Below are 21485 nucleotides of genomic sequence, written 5' to 3'. Positions count from 1 at the left end.
TACGGTCCAACGGATTGATATCGGAAATTTTGGTGGCCATTGTGCGCTGGAAATGAAGCGAGGAACCTCATTTTGTAACCATTCTTGGGTGGCGCGTGCTGAGTGCGATGGTTCTGAGTCCTGTTGAAATGTCCAAGGTCTGTGGCCAAAATGTTTGCGGGCCCAAGGCTTTAATACACCCTCCCTTTCGGCCAAGCGAAGCAACTTTTTAGCTCTTTTGAGTCTATTTTCTTTCGGCGTTGCAGTGTAAGTTCTTGCACTTTTTGGAATTTCAATGGCCTTACCCCAACTTAATTTTTAATATTTGCCGAATGTTGCCGAATATTGCGATATGTTCAGCCCACGAGCCATTTTTCGGCCAATGCGACGCGGGTTTCGATCAAGTCGCTTCTTTACTATTCCAAGCATTTCTGCTGATGTTGCTGTTTTCTTCCGTCCACTTCCCTGGCGTCGGGCTACGCTACCAGTAGTATCGCGGTAATGGGGGATGGTATGAGACAGAAAAGATTTATTCACATTTAAATGCTGGATTGTCCAACGTCAGCCACTTGTGGTTTTCCAGCCAAATATAAAGAAATCACACTATCACGCTTGAATTCCATCACGAATAAGTTTTTTTCTGGAATATTCTCACCAAAATGCTTTTGTACGACGCTTGTAAACAATATAATGAGCTGTCATTGGAATAATTTTAACAGCTGTCGGACGAGTGGCTTAGAAATGACAGCAGTCTGAAGTTGGTTGCAGTTTTCCAATGTTCCCAAGTGTTGATAAATCTACCTGTATTTTTGTACCATGGTTCCAACATTCTCATAAATGTTCCTCTTATTCAGGGAATGCAAACTTTTTACCTCCACTGTGTTAAACATTTTTATTCAAATTAGAAAAAAACGCTGAAAAATAAGTGAACGATTTTTGTCACACAATAAATGAGTTGCTAATTTCCACACACTGTGTTATTATATCATTTGTGATAAAATCAACATTCCAGCAATAATTTCCATTGACATTTAACAACATGACATTAAATTTTGTTTCAATGACAAACTTACAATGTGTGGCAGAGTGAACGAGAACGATAAAAGAAAAGTCTAGTTAGCATCACTGTTCTAATGCGCACATTGGTGTTAGTGAACTCCCTCCACTCTCAGATGACGATTATATTTATTTTGATGAGAAGAGAGCAAGAATAGTCACTGAGCAACAGAAATAAACGATATCAAGTAAATTATATGGGGGCTCGTCTCTGCCTTTTGGACGAAGTGATAAGCAGGCATGTGTAAATAGTTTGTGGTTGTGGTAACTAGTTGAAATAATGCGATTGCGATCATTTTACATGGGTAGCTAGTTATATTTTACAGTTAAATATAAATTAAGCAACTACTCCACCTGGAATTGATGTGTGGCCAGCTGTTTTTAGGCCCAGATGACACAATGGTATTAGAGGAGTTCCCAAGAAATAATATTTTTATTAGGGAAGCGAACTTTGAAATCACGCTTGAATTCCATCACGAATAACTTTTTTTTCTGGAAAATGCTCAACAAAATGCTTTTGTACGCTTGTAAACAATATAATGAGTTGTCACTGGAATAATTTTAACAGCTGTCGGACGAGTGGCTTTGAAATGACAGCTGTCTGAAGTTGGTTGCAGTTTATTTTCATTTCATCCTGTAAATGTGAGTTTGTAGAGAACCTATGTTAAATAATGGCTAAAATATAAATGGTAACCTACGATAATTTATAACTGCACTGCTTGTTACGATATCAGTATCATTGATTTACAATGACCTCTAATCGTTCACATCTTAAATGTAATTCAAAACTTTTCCAATCGTTAATTATAGATCACATATCTGGCAATTGCAAAAAAACCGCGATAACACTTCTAGTAATACATCGATCTCAACTAAAAAAACCGCAGATTATTTGAGGTTAATTATCAAATTGAGAAGTGTGGCTGTTATGGAAAACAAAACTTTACAAAACTTGTGTCACAAAACAAGTTTAAAAAAATAAACATCAACATGTATTTAATTACATGAAAACATCATTTTTTCTGTTTTTAGGCATTTGTAAGTCCGAAGATTTAAAAAAGTGACTAGGCTTTTGAATTTATTCCCTTAAGATGTGGGTACATAAGCCGCATGGTAGAGGAATATAGGTAGATGCATCAACGCTTGCGAACATTGATATATCAAAATTTTAAAATTGTTTTGTCAAAAATAAGTACATTTTTTTATATTTCCTTATACGATGCAAATCGGAGGTTGTTACAATATGCATTTCTCAACAATTTTTACAAATTTTAATAATTTTTCATTCAACATTTTCAATTCCAAAATCGGTTTGACATTGTCCCAGCAACTGTGTCGAAGCGACTACCTGTATTCTTCTACCATGATAAGCCGCTTGAAGTCATGGCTCAATTATAAGGTCTTCCTTCGAGCGAATTAATGTAAAAACAGCTGTTATTTTATCAGATAAAATGTCAAAATTCATGTTTGAGGCGAAAATAAATATTTTCGTCTTGACAGAAACCTATTGTGGCGAATATGTTTGTTGTCAATTTTTTGTATGTATAAAGGTGAGAATACATACAACGCATGGTAGAAGAATACAGGTAGATGCATCAACGCTTGGGAACATTGATATGTCCAACTTTAAAAAAAAAAATTGTAAAAAATAAGTAGATTTTTATATGCATTCCTATACGAAGCCCAATCGGATGCTTGAAGTCTTCGCATGGCATATTTTGTGGCATATGCATGATAGAAGAATATAGGTAGACGCGTCGACACAGCTGCTGGGACAATGAACTGTCAAAGCAAGTTTGGAATTGAAAATGTTGAATAAAAAATTATTTGAATTTGTAAAAATTGTTGAAAAACGCGTATTATAATAACCTCCGAATGACGACGTATTAGAAAACATATAAAAATCTACTTATATTTGAAAAAATATTTAAATTTTTTGGCATATCAATGTTTCCAAGCGTTGATGCTTGTACCTGTATTCTTCTACCATGGGCATATGTATCATAAAGAGACGCCAGAGCCGCACTCGAATCCTGCCGTCGTTTTCCTTTATAATTTGACAATAAAATCCCTCGCCATGATGCCAAGCTGCTTATGTGCCCTCACCTTTATCTTCTTTTAATCCGTTTTTTTTTCTAGTTTTCTTTAAGGCCGCATATTTTTGTATAATGCTCTGTTTCAAAAGCTGCAGAAATCTAAAATTTTTGCCAATTTTGTCGATATCATAAAAGGGAAAATCGGTTATCGCAGTAAACAATTTTTTAGACCAAAGTACTTTATTGTATTTTTTTTCCAATTTTAAATTTGTGCGTCATAATCTCATTGCGATAAATTGAATCTTTTCCTCTGGAAAGGCATGATTGCATGCAATCACATTGCCCTGGATTTGCTTGTATGCGCCTCCGCTATCAATCCAGATCTGCTGGTTGTTCTTAATTTAGCATTGATATTATCGAATTGATTTGTGCGCGTTTACTTTATTTTTTTAAGTAAAATGTTCAGATAACTTAGTATGTTAAATTAAGATTTCCGGCTTTTGGGTAAGCTGGCTGCCGCAGCCATATGGAGGAGAGCTGCAGAGTCACAGTCACAGAGCAACATGAATTAAGTGAGAAATATAATGTAATTTAATTGAATTACACTGCATGCCAACAAAAAAACAATTGTGGACTTCATTTTTTTATCGTTCGACGTAATTATATAGAAGGGTTACATACTTACTCACTTAAACGTGAGTGAATAATTCTGAAATAAATCATTTGATATTTTCCACACAATGTATGTACACTCTTGTTGCCACGGAATAGGGAACAAATACTTAAAAAAATCCAAGTCGCTCAAAAAACCCGGATATTTTTTATCCACAACATAAGCGAAGCCTATGAAATTTCTTTAATAAAACAGTAAAGGCGGGGGTACATAAGCAGCATAGCATCATGGCTAGGCATATTAATGTCAAATTATAAGGGGAAACGACGGCAGGATTCGAGTGCGGCTCTGACATTCCTTTATGATATGTCACAAAATATGCCATGCGAAGACTTCAAGCTGCTCATCTCAAAGGTGAGAGTACATAAACAGCTAGAAGTCTTCGCATGGCATAGATAGTAGAAATCAATTCAGAGATAATATCAAAAAAGTAAGTCATCAGTGGTAAAATCTAAAATTTTTTCTCAAAATCAAAAAATTAAGTCGTCTGCCTTCATTCGAAAATGTAAAAATTATGGCGTTTAATTATTAGTTTTTACACAAATATGTGTCTGTTGGCATAAATACACTATAAAACCTTAAGAGAATGAAACTGCGGGACGACAATTTTGTATCATAGCGACAATGTCGATCTCCCATAATAAAGTCTCGCTTACTTATGAGGCGAATATTTTATTTTTCCAGTTTAGATTATATTCTTCTTCATAGAGTTGATAAAAGGCGTGAAAATGAAAAAATATTTAGTCGGAAATAAATGCAAAATTTTTTGCCAATTGTACGCCCATATCTAAGAAAGTACCATAAAATTCAACACTGAATCCTTTTAATTCGACACCGCTACTGGGACAATGAACTGTCAAACCGATTTTAGAATTGAAAATTTTGAATGAAAAAATATTGAAATGTGTAAAAAAAATGCATTCATAACAACCTCCGATAGACATTGTATTAGAAAACATATGAAAATCGATTTATTTAAATAAATAACGTTTAAAAAGTTTGACATATTAATGTTTCCAAGCCTTGATGTATCTACCTATATTATTCTACCATGGACGAACCAACGCTACAAGTTGTTTGGGTTTTTTATTGTTTTGATAGTAATTCTGACATTACAAGTCATTAGACCCATGGTAGACGCATCGACACAGCTGCAGAGATAATGAACTGTCAAGCAAATTTTGGAATTGAAATTTTTGAATGAAAAATTATTCAAATTTTTAAAAAGTGTTGAAAACGCATATTATAAAAACCTCCGGTTGACGTCGTATAAGAAAACATATAAAAATCTACTTATATTTGAAAAACAATTTGAATTTTTTGACATATCAATGTTCCCAAGCGATGATGCATCTACCTATATTATTCTACCAAGGACGAACCAACGCTACAAGTTGTTTGGTTTTTTTTATTGTTTTGATAGTAATTCTGACATTACAAGCCATTAGACCCATGGTAGACGCATCAACACAGCTGCTGAGATAATGAACTGTCAAGCAAATATTGCAATAGAAATTTTTGAATGAAAAATTATTCACATTTTTAAAAAGTGTTGAAAATTGCATATTATGATAACTTCCGTTTGACGTCGTATAAGAAAACATATAAAAATCTACTTATATCTGTAAAACATTTTAAATTTTTTGACATATCAATGTTCCCAAGCGTTGATGCATCTGCCTTCCTTCTTCTACCATGGGTAGTCCTCTATACTTGCAATTATTTGAAAGTTAGGCTACCTTGTCTTCATTGTACCATGAGTATATCCACTAATCCAATAGGACACCAATTCGCAGTTGTTTGTGCTGGGAGCTTTGTTATTCTTGTTTTTTTTTTTTTTTTAAATTCCTTTTAACTGTTTACCCACTCATCCTACAGGCTTTCACTTCTTAAGGTGTCAAATTGCGACATTTTAAAATGATTTTATTGCAAAAAACGTTTATAAAGAACTTTGCCGCATGATTTTTGTGATAACGGCGTCAGTTGTTGCAATTCTACAACCAAGTACTTCACACATTGTCCCTTTCATTTGAAAATTACTTTTAATAGTTTATCCAATAGGACTGTAATTCGCAGTTGTTTGTGCTGGCAATTTTGCAATTCTTGTTTCTTTTATTTGAAATTTTCTTTTAACTGTTTACCCACTCTTTCTACCTTCCTTAGTTTCTTAATGTGTCGAATTGTGACATTTAAAATTGATTTCAATGCAAATAACGTTTTTTAAGAACTTTGCCGCGTGATTGCTATAATGACGGCGTCAAGTGTTGTGCTTCTTCAGCCATGTACTACACAAATTGCAAGCTTTCAGAAATGGCGGCATTGCCATTTGTCCACAGATTAGCAGTATTGCCAGCACTCAGTTAAATGCCTTGAATAAAGTAACGCTTTTGGAAACAACCAATCATTTATTTAAATTAACAAAGCAAATGACAACAACCGCAAATAAATTAGTCACGCAAAAATTAATTAAATCATTGTTTCATTTTTAGTTTCTTATGAAATCGTTGCTGTCGCTGTTGTCTATTATTCATTTTGTTAAGCATAACCATGAACATTCCTAGAGAAAAAAAGGTGTAGAGAGAGGCAATGAGAGAAACCGTAATTCGTGACTTAAGAGAACGCCATACCAAGAGAGATGAGATGAATGTGCTCGCAAGGTGGTACGTTACAGAGTTCATAGTTAATAGAACGAAACACAATAACCATTTTCCAGGGGTGCTCAAGAAGAAATATCTCTTTTCAGTCAAATTTCTCTTTGCTTATTTAAATCAAGAACAAAACAGTGTTAAGTCCTTATTTATACAAATATTTTTTATCCATTTGCTTTATAAATTATTTTGGCAAACGTTCGTGTTTAAAAACAATTAAATAGAACCGTAAACTATAAAGAAAAACAGAATTTTAATTTTCTCTTAAATTATATCTTTTTTCTCTTCATGTTCTAGAACACCGTTTTGAGCACCCTTGCTATTTTCTTAAGAAGGACAACAAGGACAACTACAAAGTAAGGACTTTATTGGATGACGAATCATTTATTTTTTCTTTCATTGATTTTTTACTTTAAATTAGGGGTAATGGGTCATCATCAAGCAAATGGAAGGGAATAAGTTAATGCGTAGTTTTTGAAAAGGTTTGATTTATGAGTGTAGTAATGAAAAAAACTTCCAAAAGATTTCTGCACAATGGGTAGAGTTAAGGCAATATTTAAAAATATATATATCATTTATAAAAAAAATAATTTAGTGATGGGCAAAATAATTTAAATTTTATAATTTTTAAGCAAAAACCTCATCAAAATAAGCTCAAAAATTATTTAACAAAAACAATTGTAGAAAATTATTCGTATATGTGTGTTTGTTGATGTTTTACTCATAAAGAGAATAAATGAGTGCCAGTGAATTTTGACAGTTGATCTAGTCAACGTTTACAAATTCTTACTGGAATAATTTACTCAGAAATAATTATCGAGTAACTTGAGTTGATTAAAAAACAGGTGTTATTTTTTTCTGACACAAAAATTTTAAAAAAATATAGGTGATAATTTATTTATTTGAATTATTTTTTAGATGATAAACATTTTCGTGTTAAAAGTACAAAGCAGTACAAATGAGTCATTTTTATTTTAAAAACTATCGGACTTAGAAGAAAGGCTGCCTCTATCCAACTCTATTTTATATAATTTGGATTTTCAATTTTCGTATTTTTCCCCAAAATAGTTTGCCAAAAAAATACTGATCATGTTGTTTACAGTTTCACATGAATCGAGAAATTACGCTGCTAATTCACATGCAAATATTGACTGACTTCAAGCAAGTGTTAAATTGTTATTCAGTTCAGTTTATTGCATTCATTAGTGCTTGAGTTCAGTTAACACCAAATTCATAATTGCTAATACACTCAGGAAAAAAACTAAAAAAAAGAAAATTCTAAAAATATCCACTGCCCCAAAAGAAACCGAAGTAGAAATTCTTAAAAATTCTAAAGCCGTAAATAGGATTAGACAAACTTTAAACGATATAGAAAAACCTTAGAAAACCATTTTTAAAATTTTAATTATATTTTTCGGGTGTACTTAATTTACCCATTATTGTTATTGGTTTGTTGTTGTAATTGTTTTTCGGCAAATAACATCATGTGAAATAATTAATCCATTTTATTTTTGGTTATTTTGTGAAAGCTTACCTACTCACCCACAGTGCATCGATGATGTCAGATAGTTTTTATTGTTGTTGTTTTTGTTTTTCTATTTTGATTTTATAAAAACAAATTTATCAATGACTAAACCCATTGACGACATAGCTTAGCTTAGCTTTCAGTCGAGGTTTCAACTATAGTTTTCTTTATTTGAAACTGGTATTTGCAGCCAACCAAGCAGTCAGTCACACACATCTGTCATTATGTCTTCTGTCATATGGTTGGGTGTTATCAGGGGTGCTCAAAACCGTGTTCTAGAACATGAAGAGAAAAAAGAGATAATTTAAGAGAAAATTAAAATTCTGTTTTTCTTTATATTTTACTGTTCTATTTAATTGTTTTTAAACAGAATGTTTGCCAAAATAGTTTATAAAGCAAATGGATAAAAAATATTTGTATAAATAATGACTTAACACTGTTTTGTTCTTGATTTAAATAAGCAAAGAGAAACTTGACTGAAAACAGATATTTCTTCTTGAGCACCCCTGGTGTTATTTTCAATGGAGAGCCAGACTGTACCGGCATTTGTGTGAGTCTCATAGTTTGTTCTCATAGTGTGTACTCTAACCCTATCATCTCCTCATCCGGTTTGGGATTCTCTTTGAAACACGTTAAGTGACATTTGCTGTTGAGAGTCACATGTAAAGCGTTTTGGGCTTTAGAATAAAGCTTGGCAGAAAATAAAACAAATTGATAATAATTAAAAAATTAAAAGATTAATTTGAAATATATTAATATATTAAATATATATTATTATTAAAAATATTTTACATTTTTTTTTCATAAATATAAAACTTTTTTTTATATTTTTTTTAACATTTTTTGTAATAAAAAATGTACCATTTAACAAAATGGTGTTTAAAATTTATTAAAAAAATATTTTTACAAAAAAATATGTATAATTTTAATAATATTTATTATTAATAATACTTTTTGTAAAAAAAATAAATAAAAAATTTAAATATTTATTTTTTATAAAAATATATTTTACAAAATAATAAAGAAAAAATTTTTTATAAAAATTAAATTTTTTTAATTTATACCTTTTTTTGGAATTTTTTGTATTAAAACAAATAAAAAAGCCGGGCCGAACTTTGAATATCCTCCACTATTTGGAACGAATTTGGCAATTCTCAAAAACAATAAAATCCGTTAAAAATTCTATAAAAATCTTAAAAATTCCGAATGTGGCTGTTATATTAGGGTCTATACGACGACATGTATCCGCATAGGTTACTTTTGTCATAAGCCATTACAATATTGAAATGCAAAACTAAAAAAATCATCAAAATACCGAGCATCGGGAGGTACCGTTGTCTGTGGATCTGCACAGACAATTTTCTATCTTAGGCTGTAGTCTCTATTACGAACTTCAAATACTAAATTTGAAACAATTCCGCTGAAAAATGTCGCTAAAATCAGCAATATCGGGAGGTATTGATATATGGGGGGCTATACGAAGACGTGGACCTGCACAGACAGTTTTCTGTCATAGGCTGTAGTCTACATTACGAACTTCAAATACCGAATTTGGAAAAATTCCGCTGCTTAATGTCGCTAAAATCATCAAAATACCGAATATCGGGCGGTACCGTTTTATGGGGGCTATACCAAACCGTGGACCTACATGGCCCATTTTCAATACGAAAAGTCCTGCAGACATAATATACATTTGAGTAAAATCTTATCAATCTGCTTCATTTCGTTCGGAAGCTAAAGTGATTTCCATAGACGGACGGACATCGCTAAATCGACATAGAATTTGATGCTGATCAAGAATATATATACTTTGTGGGGTCTAAAATGTATATTTCGAGGTGTTACAAATGGAATGACAGACTGTGGTGGAGGGTATAAAAAAATATATATATTTTTTTTTAATTTTTTTTAAATTAAAAAATTAAAATGTTTGTTCAAATTAATAATAATAATAATATTTTTATAAAAATGAAACATTTTTTATTCATTCTTTATAAAAATGTGTTTTTTCAGTAATTTCATATTTAGAGTGTTTAAAATATTTTTTTAATAAAACTAAGAAATTTTTTAGTTCCCATTTTTGTTATTTTTATAAAAAAATATATATTTTAATTTCTTAAACTTTTTTAAATTATTTTTATTTCAACTTGTAGCATTTCTTTGCAATTTTTTACAATTTAATATAAGAGGTTTTAATTTATTTTAAAAATTATATATTAAAAAAATATATTTTAAATTTAATTTAATTGAAATATTTTTTTTTTAATGTTATTTTTTATTATTTTAATTTAAATTAAATTTTAGTTTCTTAAACCAATTTTTTGTATTATTTTATTATAATATTTTTTTATTTAATATAATATATTTTATTTCCCAATTTTTTCACCAATTCCAATGCCCACAACGCCTTGTATGCTTTACATTAACATTTCTTTCATATGATGTCAACACATTACTTAAGAGAGTGCTCTCCCTTTCTCTTTGGTTTAACTTCCATTGAGATCAAGAGACAAACACACAGCATAGAAGAAATTTCTATAAATTTCATGGGCCTGCATTGCGGCAACCAAATAAATGTCAAGAGATTTCAAACGAAAACTTAACGCTTCAGTCATTATAAGAAAATCGTTGTGTAAAGACGTGCTAAGCGGAAGAAATCTAAACTAAAAAACAAACAAAATGCCCGTTGGTAAGTTGTTAATAAAAAATTGGAATATTTTAAATTCTTTTTGTTAATATTCAAAACACTTTGCTGTATATATCTGTAGAAAGCAAGCAAAGAAGAAGTGAAAGAAGAAATATGCAAAAATTCAAGTAAAAGAAAGCCAAATGAATGGATGTAGGTATTTGGTTGTTGGTGTTGGCGTATTCCGTTGATTTTGAAGTTACTTTTGTTATGTGACCGGTGTGTGTTAAAAATGTCGATGATGTGAGAAATAAGAAATGGTTGTCTTCATTGCAAGTGACCCCAAAAAGAGTTCTGGCATTGAGCCAAAGCAAAAAAAATAACAAAAACAACTATAGCCCAAGTAAAAAGACAACAACAACAAGTTTTTTTTCTTATATCTATTTGTACAAAAAAAGAAGGAGGAACAACAGAAAAGAAATTTTGAAATATTTCGATGACAAACATTTGTTTGTCTTTTCCAAGAAGACTGTTGGAGTAGAATATTCAAATCGAAAAAAATCTGTGCGGGCGTTCCCGTGGGAACAACAATTGGAACAACATTTTAAATCTTTTAACAAAAAAATTTCTAAAAACTGGTAATTCTCTCTAGTTGCGGAACAGAGTAAAATGTGGAGCACCCAGGTTGTCCTTGAAGCCTTTGATATTACTCGGTACTCCAGTGGATTGTGAAAATTAAGCCCTGCTTTATTTTCTTAATTTTTATACCCTTCACCATATTAAGTTTGTCAATCCGTTTGTAACACCTCGAAATATACATTTTAGACCCCGCATGTATATTCTGGATCAGCATAAAATTCTATGTCGATTTAGCGATGTCCGTCCGTCTATCCGTCTGTGGAAATTACTCTAGCGTCCGAACGAAGTAAAGTAGATAGATAAAATTTTACTTAAATGTATATTATGTCTGCAGGACTTTTGGTATTGAAAATGGGCCATGTAGGTCCACGTCTTCGTATAGCCCCCATTGAACGGTACCTCCCGATTTTCGGTATTTTGATAATTTTAACGACATTATTCACCGGAATAGTTTCAAATTTGGTATTCGAAGTTCGTAATGGATACTACAGCCTAAGAGAGAAAATTGTCTGTGCAGGTTCACGTCTTCGTATAGCCTCCATATAACGGTACCTCCCGATATTCGGTATTTTGATGATTTTAGCAACATTATTCACCGATTTTTTTAAGTTTCGCATTTGAATATGGTAAAAGTTACCTGTGCAGACCCTAATATAACAGCTACAATCGGTATTTTTAAGATTTTAACAGAATTTTTGAGAATTGCCAAATTCGTTCCAAATGGTGAAGGGTATTCAAAGTTCGGCCCGGCCGAACTTACAGCTTTTCTACTTGTTTTTTTTTTACATTTTTGAAATTGTTTTTGTAATATATCAGATATTTCCCACACTTATCTGTACCGAAATCGAGGATATATAAATTTTTGGTGGTGATTCAACAATCCCTCAAACTAGTCTTTAATTAATTGCCATTCGAAATGTATGTATATGGCATTAAATATTCCAGTAGAATTTTGAGAACATCATCAATGCCAGCAGCACACCGCACCACACCACACCACTCCATGACTTCACCCAACCACCAACCAACTTACCTTGTTGTCAATGATCACAGAGATTCTATTATTATTGCTGCTTTAATTGTGAGACTTTCAATGTAGACATCTATCCCATAGGGCGGACAGCCAGCTAGCCAGCAGATGTAGACAATATAAAGTACATAGTAAATTGGGAGATGAAAGAAGAATAACAAAAAAATACAGAAAAACATGATGTCATGCTTTAGTCCGCTTTAGTTTCCATATGATTCAAACAAACAAGACGACGCTAATGAAAAGTTGTTATTTTTTTCAAATTTGTTTTTTTGTTTTCAAAATACGTACTTCACTATTTGTTTGTTTGGTTTTTTTTTTTTTTAAAGTAGCACATTCTCGAAATTCCCACTACCAAGCCAAGCTTTGATTTGCCTCGGAGGAAGAGAAAACATGAGTTGAAGAGAGATATTACGTGGGAAGAGATAAAGAGAGTTGCATGGCAAAAAATAAAGAGATTATGAAGAGAATGTAATAAGCTCTATTCGAAGAGTGGCCCACTGATGTTGTATATTAAAAAAATCACTTTAAAAAATAATAAAAATAACAATTAAAAATAATAAAAATATTTAAAAAAAAAAAATAAAAATTAAAAAAAAAATAATAATAAATAATATAAATTTTTAAGCGTAGTCTTGCTACGCTGATGAAAAGTTGTTATTTTTTCAAATTTGTTTTTTTTTTTGTTTTCAAAATACGTACTTTACTATTTATTTGTTTTTTTTTTTTTGAAAGTAGCACATTCTCGAAATTCCCATAACAATGCCAAGCTTTGATTTGCCACAGAGGAAGAGAAAACATGAGTTGAAGGGAGATAGCTAAGTGGGAAGAGATAAAGAGAGTTGCATGGCAAAAAATATAGAGTTTATGAAGAGAATGTAAAATGTTCTATTCGAAGAGTGGCCCACAGATGTTGTATATAAAAAAACTTAAAAAAATTAAAAAAATAATAAGAAAAAAATAAAAATAAACATTAAAAATTAAAAAAAAAATAAATAAAAAATTAAAAAAAAATAATAAAATAATAAAAATTAAAAAAAATAATAAAAATTAAAAAAATAATAATAAAAATTAAAAAAAAATAAAAAAAATTAAAAAAAATAATAAAAATTAAAAAAATTATAAAAATTAAAAAAATAATAAAATTTATAAAAATAATAAAAATTAAAAAAAAAATAAAAAAATAATAAAAATTAAAACAAAATAATTTAAAATTTTCTTTTAAAATTTTGGAATTTTATTTACTTATCAATCGCCGTAACTTTTAGTTCATGGAACTTTGAAGAGAGAGGAGAGATCTTACTGAAGCGGAAAAAAGTTCTCTTTAACTGACCCAAATAAAACATGATAAATATCTCTCTGGCTGTTTGGAGATTATGAAGCGATTTATTTCTTTTTATTTAAAACGTGAAATTTATTTACAAAATTATTAATTCATTTTTATAATTTTTTGTTTGTTTTCTTTTTTAGAAATTGAAACACCCGATGCCTTGACCTACCAATTCCATCCCGTGACGGAACAAGTGTTCACCTTTAAGGTACGCTGTGGCCATGATGCCCATTTGGCGCTGACATCTCAGCCCGCTGAGGGTGAACCCATGTATGAAGTTTTCCTTGGTGGTTGGGAGAACAGCAAATCGGTTATTCGTAAAAATCGTCAAAAACCCGATGTTGTTGAAGTGCCCACCCCTGGCATTTGTAATGCTGGTGAATTCCGTGGCTTTTGGATTCGTTGGTATGATAATGTGATCACGGTGGGTCGTGAGGGTGAAGCTGCTGCTTTCATGTCGCATGAAGATCCTGAATTGTTCCCCATCAACTATGTGGGTGTGTGCACTGGCTGGGGGGCCAGTGGTACTTGGTTGATTGATGGTGAGTTGACAAAAAAAAAATTCTAAGAAAATTAAAATAAAAATATTTATTTTATGTTTTTCCTTTAGAACCTGCCCCCGTTGCTGTGTCAGCACCCATGGGTTTCAGCGCCCCCACCGGAGGTAGTGGCAGCGGCAACTGGGTACCAGCCGCCAATGGTGAAATTCCCCCCGAAGCCTTGCAGGGCGGTTTCGATGGCAGTGAACAGCTGTACATTGCCCGTGCCCAACACGAGGGTGACATGATTCCCGGCAAATTGCATCCCTCCCATGGTGTCTGCTATGTCGCTTATGGCGGTGGTGAACATGGCCACAGTGAATATGAAGTCTTGTGTGCCGGTTTTGGTATTTGGGTACCCGTCAACGATGGCAACATTCCACCAAATGCTGTCCAAGCCGGTACTACCGCCGATGGCGAGCCCTTGTTTGTGGGTCGTGCCACACATGATGGTACCGTCACCGTGGGTAAGGTACAACCTTCCCATGGCTGCTGTTACATTCCATATGGTGGTGAAGAATTGGCCTACAAAGAATTTGAAATCTATTGTGAACAGTAAAGTAATGGCAGGCAGAACAATAGCACGCATTTCGCTTTCTTAGCATACTTCGGCATATTAGCGAGACAATAGTAGTATTTTTGCACCTTGACTATTATTTTTGTCAATTATTATATTATTATTGTTGTTGTTATGCCTTAATCTAGCAGCTACATACAACAACGCATCACAGACTCATCTCGAATAACTTTTTTTGTGGTAGTTTTATTCTGAATATAATTCGGGAAAAATTATCACAACCAAACTCAAATAAAATTGTATTTATGTAATTGTATTAATTTATATGTTTTAAAATAAAAGAAAAATAAACAAAAAAATAAGTTTTATCAATAAAAACAAAAAAAAACAAACCAAAATGAATCAAGTTTTATTATTTTTCAAACATAACCTTAAAAAATTAAACATTTCACCTCTTAGGCCTTGTTCTAGAGAAATGGCGTCAATAGAGAAAATCTTAACCATAACATTTAACAACAAGGCACCGAACAAAAGAAGTCTCTAGGTACAGCAGTTTCCATAGTTATTTAGGGGAAGGATTGGGTTATATTGACAAAGAAATAGTTTTTTTTTTTAATCAATTAGCACTTTCATAATGGTGTTCAAATCTCAATAATACTTCATTTCAGGGTGTCAATGGAGAAAATATTCTTCGGAAAATTTTACTATGGGTTACCAAACAAGAGAAATCTCTATGTATAATATATATCAAATAATTAGTTATGCCAAATTGCATAAAAAATTAGAAATTTTCATTTTTTTTCCTTTGCTGTCGCATCTTTAGTGTAGCCCAAATATTCCATAATTATAAATTTTATAGACCAGGAGTCAAAGGGGGAAATATTTTATGTCAAATTCCACTGTGGGTCACCGAGCAAACGAAACCTGTATACATAATAGGTAGCCGTAGAAATCAGTCCCCAACTTGAGTACCTTAGAAAAAATATTTGAATTTATGAAAAATACTGCCTTCAAATTGCATTGAAATCTCATGTAATTCTCAATTTAACAGGATGACTGTCAATGGAGAAAATGTTCTCCACAAAATTCTACTATGAGTCACCAAACAAATGAAACCTCTAGGTACAATATATAACAAAAAATTAGCTATACCAAATTGGATATAAAAATTAGAAATTGTCGATTTTTTCCTTGTGATGTCCCATCCAAATTATACCAAAATCTCCAAAAATGCTTCATTCAATTGATCAGGTGTCAATGGAGAAAATATTCTACAATAAATTTCATTTAGAGAAAAATAAAACGTTATGTATAAAATTATCTTTAAATAAAAAATCATCGACACCTTACAAAACCTATTTTTTTCATAAAAAAAATTGATTTGAAATTAGGCCAAATTCTCCCACTACACTTCATTTTTGGGGTTTTGAGTTGAAGGCGAAAATATTCCACACCCAATTTCACCATAGGTCACCAAACAGAAGAAACCGTTATCTGTAATATTAAACCGAAAAAAGTAGCACTTTTAATTTGAAGGTAATGGAGAAAAAGCCCATAACCCACATTTTTGTAAAATATGACTTTCAAATGGCCCCAAATTCTCCCACTTGACTTCATCTTAGAGGGTTTGCATTAAAGGCCAAAATATTCCTCACCCGATTTTACTATGGGACACAGAGCAGAAGAAACCGTTATCTTTAATATAAAACCAAAAAAAATCACTTTATTGAAAGTATTAAAGAAAAATTCCATAACCCATTTTCTTGCAAAATATGACTTTGAGATGGGTCCAAATTCTCCCACTACACCTCATTTTGGGGATATTGTATTAAAGGCGAAAATATTCCTCACCCGATTTCAATATGGGTCACCAAACTGAAGAAACCGTTATCTGTAATATAAAACCGAAAAAAGATAGCTTTTAATTTGGAGATATTAAGGGAAAAAGCCCCTAACCCCCTTTTATGTAAAATATGGATTGGAAATTGGGCCAAATTCACCCGCTACACTTCATTTTAGAGGGTTTGCATTAAGGGCGAAAATACTCCACATCCAATTTCACTATGGTTCACCAAACAGAAGGAACCATTATCTCTAATATAAAACCGAAAAAACTATCACTTTTAAATTGGTATAAAGGAAAAAGCTTTTAACGCATTTTCTTGTAAAATATTGAAACGAGATGGCCCCAAATTCTCCCACTACACTTCATTTTAGATGGTTTGCATTAAAGGCGAAAATATTCCTCACCCGATTTTACTATGGGTCACCAAACAGAAGAAACCGTTATCTGCGATATAAAATCGAAAAAAGTATCACTTTTAAATTGGTATGAAAAAAAGCTCAAACCCCATTTTCTTGTAAAACATTGATTTGGAATTGGGCTAAATTCTCCCACTACACTTCATTTTAGAGGGTTTGCATTAAAGACGAAAATATTCCACACCCAATTTCACTATGGGTCACCAAACAGAAGAAACCGTTATCTGTAATATAAAACCGAAAAAGTGTCATTTTTAAATTGGTATAAAGGAAAAAGCTCATAACCCATTTCTTGTAAAATATTGATACAAGATGGGTTCAAATTCGCCAACTACACCACATTTTAGGGGTTTTGTGTTAAAGGAGAAATTATTCCACACCCAATTTCACTATGGGTCACCAAACAGAAGAAAACGTTATCTACAATATAAAACCAAAAAATTTCATGTTTAATTCGGACCTTCTATGGATATATTTTGCGGTATAATAACGTTTCCAAAATGTGTGGAATTGTGACACAAAACTACATTTTGGGGGAATGGTATCAAAGAGGAAATTATTCTACACAAAATTTCACTGGGAGTCACTGAGCAAAAGAAACCTGTGGGTACACTATATATAGATAAAATGTAAGCTCAAATTTGGGTATTTCAAGAGTACATGTTTCACTTTTCTTGTGGGATATCGCTTTCAAATAGTGCCGAAAAGTCTTACAATGCTCAAAGTTAGGAAGTTTGTGTTAAAGTAGAATATGTTCTATATCGAATTTAACTATGGGATGTCGAACAGAGGAAATCTGTAGCTATAATTTATATAACAATAAAAATCGTTTTTACTTTGGGTCTCTTTTTGTTTGGAGAAATATAATTTTTAGTTGACAGCCAAATCTCCCATTCTGAATCATCTTCGGTGTTTGGTGTTAAAGGAAAAAATATTCTATATTACAGCAACTAAGGGTCAGGGAACAGATGAAATCTGTAACTTTATTATATACAACAATAAAAGTCGTTAAAAAGTCACACAAGCCAGTAGTGTTTTTAAAATGTATCAAATATATATATATATATATATATATATATATATATATATATATATATATATATATATATATATATATATATATATATATATATATATATATATATATATATATATATATATATATATATATATATATATATATATATATATCGGTAAAATATCATCATTTCTATGGGTGGGGAATAAAAAGTATGTTTTTTGTTCTTTGATGGAATTAAGCTTCCGAATTCTGCCACAAATTTGATTATAGGCTTCTACATCAAATTTCATGATGGGTCTAGGACAAAAAAGAAGCTCTAGTATTAAATAATATAGCAATTTAACTGAATATTTTTTTGAATTTTATCATTAATTGCCGTCCCCAATTTGGCAACATTTTTTCCATTTCTCACCAAAATAAAACACAATTTTATTAAAATGTGTGTTGTGTTACAATTTCTTTATTATTTTCGTTTTTCTGTTTTTAATTATTTTTTATTCAATATTAATTTTTGAATGGTTATGTGGCTGGTATGTATGAAAAGAGTATGTAGCTCTATCTCTGTTTATATATATGTAAATGTGGATGTGTTTCTGTTTCCAAAAAGAACTGAGCATAAAACATACGTCAATGTTTTTTTTATTTTTATTATTTTGGTTGAGTGATTTATTTTTTTTTTATCATTTTTTTATAAATTCAATTTTTTTTGAAGGATTAAGTACGTATAGCAGCATACATTTAGATGGATGTATGTATGTGTATGTGGATGACAAATTTTATATATTCTTATTATTTTTCTTTAAGTATTTGTTTTTAATTTTATTAACTGGTCTTTTTCTTGGTAGATTAAAGATTGCTGTGATTTTTTTCTTGATTTTCTTTTTTTGGATTAATAATATTTTTTGTAATATATATTTTTTGAAATATATGTATATGATGTATGCATGTTTGTTGTTTTTTTTTTTTAAATAATATATATGTGTGTATATACAAAGTTATTAATATTAAACATAAATAAATATTTCTTTACTTTTTATATCGGTATTTTTTAAAGCAGTTTAACTTGAGTTTTTAAGGAAATGTATTAGTTCAGTGTGTTTGTGTTTTGTTTTCTTGTTTTTGTTTTTGTATGTATATAATAAATATGTTTGCAAAATTAAACTGAGTTTGTGATTCAAGTGTGGTCCCTGGAAAATAAGGACCATTCATGGTTATGATATTGCAACTATTTTGTTTTTTTCTATTTATTATGATTTGAGTTGACAAGATTTTAGCATTACAACATTTGCTTGTTAATCTATGTTTGTTTGTTTTTTTTTTTTTTTTGTTAACAGTTTACTTTAAGGTATATATTTTTTTATATAAATTGCTATTTGTTATTTAGTCTTTAAGGGGGATTAGGTTTAACAAAGATTTTCAATATATGTATGTATATATGTATGAATTTTTAATTTTTTTTCATTTTCAATAATAATAAAGTATATATCAAACATTTTGCAAATGAGTTGGTATATTTTTAATTATTTTTAAATATTCTTTAAGTCTTAAGTTTTGTTAGGTTTTAAATTATCGTTTTTAATATCCATTACTTTTTTTTAACAAATCTAAGCTTTTGCTTCAAATACATTTCCTTTAAATGTTTAACCATTCGTCCAATGTGTATTATTACTATTTATAATAATTGTTATATGCATTTAGTTATTACAAAAAAATATGAAATATTTTTTATTTCCTTATTTTTTGTTTTTTGTTGTTATATGATAAAATTAGGATAAAAAGTTGCTGTTGTTGTTGTTTTTGTTTTCTAATAAATATGTTTTGTAGATCGTATATTTTAACTAATCTTTTTTTATCTTAAATTAATTTTATTCTTTTCTAGTTCATTTCTTTCCTTTTTTGCAAGAATTTTAGTAGATTTCCTTTTGTTTCAAAATCATTTACTGGCATTAGTTCTTTTGCGTGTGCAATGACCACTGGGCAAATTGCTCCTGCCACTGGCTACTGGCTGAGTTGGTTTGCTGGAAGAAAAGTAAATTATAAAAGGGGGAGAAATTAGTAAGAAATAAATAAAACCAAAAAACGGCAATAATAATTTTATCAGTAACCTAATAATAATTTTATCATAACCACAAATTGAAATGAACCATTTAATTAAAAATATTGTGTTTCCCCCTTCAAATAATCACTACTTCATCTTTGTATGACTGTCCAATGGACTAAAAATGTACTTAAAATACATTTTTAACAACCTAACCTCAAAGTTGTATGTTCTGTTTTAATAACTTATTTCGTTGATGATTGTATTTTAAGCCCTGAAACATCAGTAATTCTCCTTCTATGACCCCGTTTCAATGAACTAATAAAAATAATTGCAAAATTAAAAAATATACTTACATAAAAAAAAAAAACAATTTATGACATAACCTCAAAACTTAATTGTCCATTTCAATCCTTAATATCATTTAGAATGACATCTTTATACTAAAAACATTATTCTTTATACGTTTAAGACAGTTCCATTAACTAAATCTATGATAAAAATCAAATAAATGGTAACAATATGTATGTAGGGTATCATAGATCGATTTTGAACCCAGTGGTAAACAAGACCAATGGGAAATTTTTATATACTCGCTTTGTCATTTCGTTTGTAACTCCTCGAAATATTCATGATAGACCTAGTTTTGGTATTGAAAATGGGCCATGTAGGTCCACGTTTTGTTATAGCCCCCACATAATGGTACCTCCCGTTATTCGGTATTTTGATGATTTTAGCGACATTATTCGCCGGAATTGTTTCAAATTTGGTATTTAAAGTTCGAAATGGAGACTACAGCCTATGACAGAAAATTGTCCGTGCAGGGCAACGCCTTCATATCACCCATATAACGGTACCTCCCGATATTCGGTATTTTGATGATTTTAGCGATATTATTCACCGAAATTGTTTTAAATTTGGTATTTGAAGTTCGTAATGGATACTACAGCCTATAACAGAAAATTGACCGTGCAAGTCCACGTCTTCGTATAGCCCTCATATAACGGTACCTCTCGATATCCGGTATTTTCATGATTTTAACGACATTATTCACCGGATTCGTTTCAAATTTGGTATTTGAATTTCGTAATGAATACTACAGCCTACGACAGAAAATTGTCTATGCAGGTCCAGGTTTTCGTATAGACCCGGCACCTCCCTATTTTCGGTATTTTGATTTTTTGCTACATTATTCACCGATTTTTTCAATTTTCGCATTTGAATATTGTAATAGCTTATGACAAACGTTGCCTATACAGATCCACGTCGTCGTATAGACCCTAATATAATGGCTACATTCGGTATTTTTAAGATTTTGACCGACTTTTTAACGATTTTTTTTTTTTTGAAAAAGTGCCAAATTCGTTGCGATTGGTGGAGGGTATTCAAAGTTCGGCCCGGCAGAACTTACAGTTTTTTACTTGTTTTTGTTTCAAACAGTGATTGGTAAAACTATTTCGTTGGGGAATTTTATATTGAACCTATAGACATTAGGAACCAAGCTTTCATGGCAAAACATGTGGTAAAAAATTACAGAGAATCAACTAAGCCATAGTAGAAATTTTT

The 21485-nt window shown here is 30.9% G+C and overlaps 2 protein-coding genes across 10 annotated transcripts in view; one reads left to right on the top strand and one right to left on the bottom strand.

The window, feature by feature from the left end:
* The first annotated feature begins 10450 nt into the window (after nt 1–10450).
* Nucleotides 10451–14945, top strand: LOC131802904 (C3 and PZP-like alpha-2-macroglobulin domain-containing protein 8). The gene is made up of 3 exons (XM_059123662.1): nt 10451–10606; nt 13683–14084; nt 14153–14945. Exons 1-3 carry the CDS (start codon nt 10597–10599, stop codon nt 14638–14640), a joined length of 900 nt encoding a protein of 299 aa, XP_058979645.1. The 5' UTR covers nt 10451–10596; the 3' UTR covers nt 14641–14945.
* A 4162-nt stretch (nt 14946–19107) lies between these two features.
* Nucleotides 19108–21485, bottom strand: part of LOC131802848 (dystrobrevin beta-like) — a 48872-nt gene continuing 46494 nt past the window's right edge. For 8 of the 9 annotated variants that reach the window (XM_059123523.1, XM_059123527.1, XM_059123528.1 and 5 more), the window contains one exon: nt 19108–19899. In XM_059123523.1, coding sequence (XP_058979506.1) covers nt 19828–19899 — 72 coding nt within the window. In that variant the 3' untranslated portion in view covers nt 19108–19827. The remainder of the gene's footprint in view (nt 19900–21485) is intronic. The other variant, XM_059123529.1, reaches the window with a different exon arrangement.

The sequence above is a fragment of the Musca domestica genome, unplaced genomic scaffold, assembly GCF_030504385.1.
Source record: "Musca domestica strain aabys unplaced genomic scaffold, Musca_domestica.polishedcontigs.V.1.1 25, whole genome shotgun sequence".
In the NCBI taxonomy this organism is placed as follows: Eukaryota; Metazoa; Arthropoda; class Insecta; order Diptera; family Muscidae; genus Musca; species Musca domestica.
This window is presented reverse-complemented; position numbering and strand designations above follow the sequence as displayed.

What these genes read in the sequence shown, in the direction of transcription:
- LOC131802904 (XM_059123662.1), top strand. An exon ending in TGGTACTTGGTTGATTGATG is followed by an intron (nt 14,085 to 14,152) that starts GTGAGTTGACAA and finishes TTTTTCCTTTAG; the next exon opens with AACCTGCCCCCGTTGCTGTG.